Source organism: Octopus bimaculoides, chromosome 10 (genome assembly GCF_001194135.2).
Source record: "Octopus bimaculoides isolate UCB-OBI-ISO-001 chromosome 10, ASM119413v2, whole genome shotgun sequence".
In the NCBI taxonomy this organism is placed as follows: Eukaryota; Metazoa; Mollusca; class Cephalopoda; order Octopoda; family Octopodidae; genus Octopus; species Octopus bimaculoides.
Genome location: NC_068990.1, coordinates 15706044 through 15713585, shown reverse-complemented (window position 1 = coordinate 15713585; position 7542 = coordinate 15706044). Strand labels below are relative to the sequence as shown.

General features: G+C 34.8%; 1 protein-coding gene across 3 annotated transcripts in view; it reads left to right on the top strand.

Annotated features, from left to right (window-relative positions):
- Positions 1-7542, top strand: part of LOC106879651 (kinesin-like protein KIF2A) — a 66186-nt gene that overhangs the window by 47004 nt on the left and 11640 nt on the right. For all 3 annotated transcript variants that reach the window (XM_052971046.1, XM_052971045.1, XM_052971047.1), the window contains 5 exons: positions 903-991; positions 2582-2724; positions 3963-4037; positions 5331-5374; positions 6506-6594. In XM_052971046.1, coding sequence (XP_052827006.1) covers positions 903-991; positions 2582-2724; positions 3963-4037; positions 5331-5374; positions 6506-6594 — 440 coding nt within the window. The remainder of the gene's footprint in view (positions 1-902; positions 992-2581; positions 2725-3962; positions 4038-5330; positions 5375-6505; positions 6595-7542) is intronic.

Below are 7542 nucleotides of genomic sequence, written 5' to 3'. Positions count from 1 at the left end.
AATAATGAATTTAGTAAAATAATGTTGTCATTGTTAAGCTGGTGTCTGGAACAAATTAACATAAAACGAAAATTGTATTTTAGAACTAGGGGGTAGTCTCAAGTAGGTTGGTACCAAAATCATCATCATCATCATCGTTTAACGTCTGCTTTCCATGCTGGCATGGGTTGGATGGTTTGACTGAGGGCTGGCGAGCCAGAAGGCTGCACCAGTCTCCAATCTGATCTGGCAAAGTTTCTACAGCTGGATGCCCTTCCTAACGCCAACCACTCCGAGTGTGTAGTGGGTGCCTTTACGTGCCACTGGCATGAGAGCCAGTCAGGCGGTACTAGCATTGGCCACGTTCAAATGGTGCTTTTTACATGCCACCTGCACAGGAGCCAGTTCAGTGGCACTGGCAATGACCACGCTCGAACGGTACTTTTTTTTACGTGCTACTGGCACAGGAGCCAGTCAGTGGCCTTGGCAACAATCACGCTGATTAAAGAAATCCAAGTTAACTATTTAAATGATCTGTTTTATGTAATTTGTAATTAAGTTTGCTAGAGTTCTTTAGTCAATTTATCTGACTTTTGTAACTTAACCTTTCGTTACCAACCCGGCTGAAACTGGCTGTGAGTACAAATGTCTGGTTTTCATAAGTTTTGAATTAAAATCTTCCACCAAACCTTAGTCACAATTTATGTTCCTAACACTAGCTGAATGATAACTAAGTTATTTTACTAAATTCTTTGTTATATTTAAAGTAATTGAAAGAAACACAGAACATCTCAAAATATATACAGTAACGAAAGGGTTAAAGCATTATTTAGATAGAATTTAATCTTACCATTCTACTTCTATATTCACAGTTGCACAGTTTTAGGCAAATTGGATTAATTAAAAACTTCTGTTTGTTACAGCAAAAGATGTCTTTAAATTACTCCATTCTCGTTATAAAAAATTTGATCTTACTGTGAGTGCAAGTTATTTTGAAATTTATAGTGGAAAGGTGAGTCTCACTTTCTCACTTAACATTTTTCGATGCTAAACAAAATTTCTTTTCTTATTTGCTTTATTGTTACAACATATTCTTCAATGACCAGTTTTGTTTTCTTTATTGTTTTCTTTTCTTTTCTGTCTTATTAGCTCTTAGGGTGAGAGAGAGCCAAATAGTTTAAACTAATTAAGGCTCTCATTTATTGACCTGAAGCCCCCCCCCCCCCAAAAAAAAAGCTATTTGGCACAGACATGGCTACGTGGTTAATAAGTTCACTCCTACACCATACGGTTTTAGGTTCAATCCCACCGTATGGCATTTTGGGCAAGTGTCTTCTACTATAGCTCTGAGCTGACCAAAGACTCATGAGTGGATCTTTTTTTCCATGGAAAGTGACGAAAAACTTGTGTGTGCACACGCATTTGTATGTGTTTGTCCCTTTGTCTTGACATCATGTAATAATTGTAAACAGCTGCCACCATCATACTAGCAGTCTCTTGCTTCATTTCTAGTTTTCCATGAAAACACATTTATCCAACGGGAAATATTACCTTACTTGGAAACAGAAGTTTGGTGACAGGAGAGGCATCCAACCATAGAAAATCTAGTACAATGAATTCCATCTGACCCATGCAAGCATGGAAAAGTGGGCATTAAATGATTTCTTTTAATTGTTAGCTGTGTTGTGTTTTTAAGGAGTTTCATATTTCACTTGTCTCAGTCATTCCCCACTCGTTTTAACATCCACTTTCTCCATGCTTGCATGGGTTGGATAGTTCATTGAGGCAGATCTTCTATGGCTGTATGTCCTTCTTGTTGCCGGTCCTCACCTGTTTCTAGTAAAGTAATATTTATCCATGGCCAGACACATTCTTACAGAATATTGGAAATGAATTGCGCTATGTCAAGACTAGAGTACACACTTACACACACATATACATGATGGGCTTCTTTCAGTTTTCGTTCTTGGAATCCACTTTGGTTAGCCCAAGGCTGTAATAGATAGCACTTGCTCAAGGTGTCACACAGTGGGACTGAACCTGAAGCCGTATGGTTGGGAAATGAACTTATTAACCAAATAGCTAATCCATATTAATGGTAAAATTTGTGGGAACCTTGAAATAAGAGGGTAAAAAAAAAATAATTAAAACATTAAATAGAAAAAGAAAATGCATCTCAGTTTTTTTTCCTTCGCACAAATATCGGTCAATTTTTTGGTTAATATTTATTTAATGTTTGTTCATTTCTCATCAAAAATTAATCTTCCTAAGAACTTCTCATCACACGCACTGTGTGTGTATATAAACACACATGCACACACACTTTTCTAAAGAAGCTCTTCCTTCCGAAGTGTTACTGACTTCCTATGAGTCCCACTTCCTGTCAATCTACTAATTATGTTACTCTTATCCCCACACCAAACATTGACTATCTACTTAATGCACACATTCAAACAAGGAGTTATATTTTGTTTTATTTTTCTCGATTTTCTGTCACAGTTTAAGAAGGTTGTTGCTATGTAGAAACTGTCTCGTTTTATTTACTTGATGGGAGTTTTTATATTAAAAAGAAACATTTTTTTTTTCCCCACATTTACTTCAGGTATTTGACTTGTTAAACAAAAAAGTGAAACTACGAGTGTTGGAAGATCAAAAAGGTCAAGTGAATATAGTGAAATTACAAGAAAATCAAGTTGAAAATGTTGATGATGTGTTGAAACTTATACAACATGGTAATGCTGTTAGGTAAGATCAACTGATTATAAAACTATTGTGTTCCAGATGAGAAGCAGTGTTCATAATAAACTATTCCATCTATGGCTGTGTGCTTAAATTCTCTTCATGTAGAACTGTATGTTACTTGTTACTTATGTGTCTTGTGTTCCAGATGAGCAGTTTGTATTGGTAATAAGCCATTCCAGCTGTTGCTTTGGGCTTAAATTCTCTTTATAATTTCTATATCTCCAACTGTGACCTCATTGAGTGGCATCTTGGACAAGCGTTTTCTACTGTAACCTCGAGTTAGCCAAATACTTGAGTGTGAAATTTGTTAGGCAGAAACTGTGCAGAAGCCCTTTAAATGTTTATCATTTTTTTTCTCCTTTTGTTTTTTTAAGCTAGTAAGGGTCGGGCAAATGGCAGTGTTTTACAGTTTGATGCCCTGCCTGCTTTTCAAGGAAGGTTCCACTTATTCTGTGTTACTTTGAGGACTTGTTGAAAGTGTCTTTTTGGTACTTGTTACAAATGTTGTAGCTGTCACCATGACCAGTAAGAAATATATTCTGTTTCATGGTTTCTCACTCACTGTCTTTTTGTTTTCAAGTGATCTAAATTGAAATATTCCATTAAAATTTCATGTGGGTTTATGTTCTAAATACCATCTTAACCTGTTACCATTTAAACTGGCTATATCTGGTCAAAATATTCTACCTGTTTTATGTTTAAACCAATCAAATCTGGCCTCTTACACCTACCTTACAATGTCATTCTAAATAGAAACTTTAACATCATTGAAATTTTGAATCTATGAGATTATTCAGATTAATCCAAAACAATGTGAATAAATAAGCATTACATTTGACAATAATCTGAATGCCAAAGGGTTAGTAAAGCATTTATATCTTATTAAATTCTTCATTACTTTCAAAATAAATTGAAAGTTTTTCAACAAAAACATAGCAACAAATATGGTAATTTTAGTTGACTTGCATTCATAAAATAACTTTGTGTTGTATTAAGATCATGTTGTCATGTTTTGGGCAGGGCCTGCCTCAAGAAATAAGAGTAACCACCAGTATTATGCTATTATATTGAGAGTTGCTTACTGGCCTGCTACAAAATATTTCCTCCAAAGATTTGTCCAAATATTCACATTTGCATACCTGTCCAACCCACATAATGCACTCATTATTGTATATTAATATATGCAAGTGATATTTTTCTCTGATTAAATCATCTAATATTTTAAATTTCTATATTTCTAGAACTTCTGGTCAGACTGCTGCCAACCAGCACTCTTCTCGGTCACATGCTGTCTTTCAGATAATACTCCGTCGCAGGTAACTCAATCTTTTACAAATTCAAATGCTGTTATATGCTAATATTTTGTCTCTGTTTAAAGAAATTAAATTATTTTATTTTACATTTTTATTTTATCAAATAAAATATTGCTGTGATTATTAAATCCATAGAAATAAGTGCAGACATGGCTGTGGGGTTAAGAAGTTTACTTCCCAACCCTGTGGTTTGGGTTCAGTCCCACTGCATGACACCTTTGCATTGTGTGATAGTTGTAAACAAGTCTAACCACCACACTAGCAGTGTCTTTTGTTTCCAATCTTATCCAACCATGAGGAAATATTATCTTATTTGGAAACAGATGATGGTTGGTGACAGGAAAGGCATCCAGTAGCAGAAAACGCTTCCACAACATACTCTTGTCTACCCATGCAAGTATGGAAAATAGATGTTTGAATGGTGATGATGGCTGTGGTTGTTGCATTAAGAATTTGTAAATTATATCTGCAACTGAAGCTTTTCAAGTTCTCTACCATTCTTTGATTTGTGACAATTCAAACATATATTTTACATTCAACATGTTTGAGTATATCGACATCAATGTTCTACTCACCCTCTTGTCCTTGAGTGTATGCCTTGACACCTAGCAGTGTCATTGTTTACTATTTTCCATGGATATATGTCTGGTCATGGGGAATATTATCTTGCTTGGAAACAAGTGCGGATTGGCGACAGAAAATCTATTCAGCTGTAGAGGTCTGACTTGACTGACCCATGCAAGCATAGAATCTGGACATTAAAATAATGAGATATTAACTGGATTCACTTATTTAATATCAACACTTCTGTGGCTACTTTTCTTTTCTTTTTTTTTTTTGTAAATTTTACTTATTTTTTAATGTTGCAATTTCAATTAAAACCATCAGTCATAATTTTGTGAAAGAAACTTTTATGTTCTAAACACCAACTTAAAATTAATAACGTTTGTTCTTTTAAGAAATCTGTCCAAGTTTCTGATTGTTTTTGAAATGAATTGAAATAATTGTAGTAAAGTTTATTTGTCAACTGAATGTGGTGGACCTATAAAGGATGATGTTGCTGTTACTACATGACTGCCACATTCTGTTAGCAAATAAGCTTTACTATTCTGTACTGTTACTGTATATCTCTCGCTTAGAGATTTAAAACAGGTTGTTTTTCTCTATATGAAATAATTGTATTTCATAAGAAATTCACTTATTGTGTTTTGGTTCTTTCATTATGTTTGTTCCATTTGTGTTTCTCCTCCATATACAAATGCCAAATATATCTTATTTTGTTTTTATTTTCTCCAGATCTAAAGAACTTTATGGGAAATTTTCATTAATTGATTTAGCAGGTACGTGGCAGTTTTTTTAAACCTGATCTCTTTAGATTAGGAGTTTTCAGTTGTTGGAAGATACAAAATTAACATCTAGTTCTCAGTCGTCTACATATCTAAATTAATTTACCATTTTGGTTTGTGTGTGTGAATGTTATCTTAGTTATTTTAGAATGTTCCATAACTTTTTGTGTCACTGGAACAGCTGTAAACACTCAGCTTGATGTCTGATAACAATGATTTCTATTGATTGTTAGCCAGGGTTCTAGTGCCTGGGGCTGATAAGTTTTAGAAATAAAACTTTTGATGATTAAAGAACAGGAAGTTGTTTTTTAATCCCGGGTCAGTTCAGATCAAACACACCTATGATCAAAAGTCAGCCCATCTTTCCTTCGTACATAATATACCTAGGACTATGTTATTTAATGCGTTCTTTAAGACAGTAATGTGTGCCTTGATGGCGATTTGATTGTTATTTTGAACAGGTTGAGTGGCCATGCAAAGGCCCCATTGTTGGTTTGTGTAGAAGAAAATTTATACAAATGTTTTAACCCTTTAGCATTCAGTTTATTAAAATTTTTGAATTGATTATGCATTATCTCATAGCTTTGAGATTTCGAAGATGTGATTGTTTACTTTTACAATGACATTGTAGGATAGGTGTGATAGACTGGATCTGGTTTGAATTTAAGAGTAAGAATATTTGGGCCAGTTTAAATGCTAAAGGATTAAAATGAAATAGTCCCAGCATTGAATCAAGAATTGGGGGACGAATGGGACCTGGTGACTCACTTCAGTTATTTTGGGACCTTATTGGGGGTTTGCAGATGATGATGGTGATACTATACAACTAAATATACCGTCCCCTTCATACAAACATGGAAAAATCTCCAAGAATAATGAATGTAATTTGGTGATAATCTGTTAAAGATTAAAACTTAGGCATACACACACACACGTGCATACATTCACATGTGTGTGTTTGTGTCTCCTTATCTTCACATCTCTTAACCATTATAAATGATTGTCCCCATCATACAAGTGATACTGAGCTGCATCAAATTTCACATTTAGTTAGAAACTGTCTGAACACCTGAATGTTGAGACACTGTAATACTTATGTTTTAATTATTTATTATCTTTTTTCAGGAAATGAGAGAGGTGCTGACACTTCTAGCTCTGACAGACAAACCAGAATGGAAGGAGCAGAAATAAATAAAAGTTTGTTAGCATTAAAGGTAATTCTACATACTTATTTCTGTAGAAGTTATGCTGCTCTGTATTATATACATTCCTAATAATAATAATAATAATAATAATAATGGATTTACATTAGTAAGTACTGAAGTGTGGCCATGCTAGGGTAACCCTTTAAGGGTTTTAGACATATCATCCTAAGTTGATGTTAGCATTGAAGGTAACTTTACATTCTTTTTTCTACAATGCTTGTTGTTGCTGCATATTGACGTATTTACTAATAACAACAATGGATTTATGTTTAGTAAGTTGATATTTTCCCTTATTGGTTTCTCCCCTTAGAATGTGGCATTGTCAAGACCCCCTACTCCTTTAAGAGTTTTTAGGCAATCATATCAACCTCGTTATTTACTTGAATCTAGTACTTATTTCATTGATCTGTTTATTGACTGGCAATGCTGACTTTTGATGTACAGAGCTGCACCTGTACATGTATAGACAGACAAATATGTAACATTATCATCTTCATCCTTTGTTTTTCCATGGGTTGGATGAGATAGCATCTCACCATGACCCTTTATCATCTAGCAGACACTGCAAGAGAGAAAACCAGTCGTGTGTATGCTGTAGTTTTTACATCTAGGTAGACATTCAGCCTATCACCAACTACTTGCATCATGGGCCAGGTGCAATTTTATCGAGCCACTGACATTTATGAGATTATCTATGATAGGATTAGAGTGTACCCTCTACTTAAAACACTTCAGTATTTAGGCGAACTGGCAGAATCATTTGCACACTTGGCAAAATGCTTAGTGGCATTCCATTTGTCTTTACGTTCTGAGTTCAAATTCTGCCGAGGTCAACTTTGCCTCTCATCCTTTCAGAGTTGATAGAATAAGTACCAGCTGAATGCTGGGGTGATTGCAATCGATATATCCCCTCCCTTGAAATTGCTGGCCTTGTGCCAAAATTTGAAACCAGCGCTT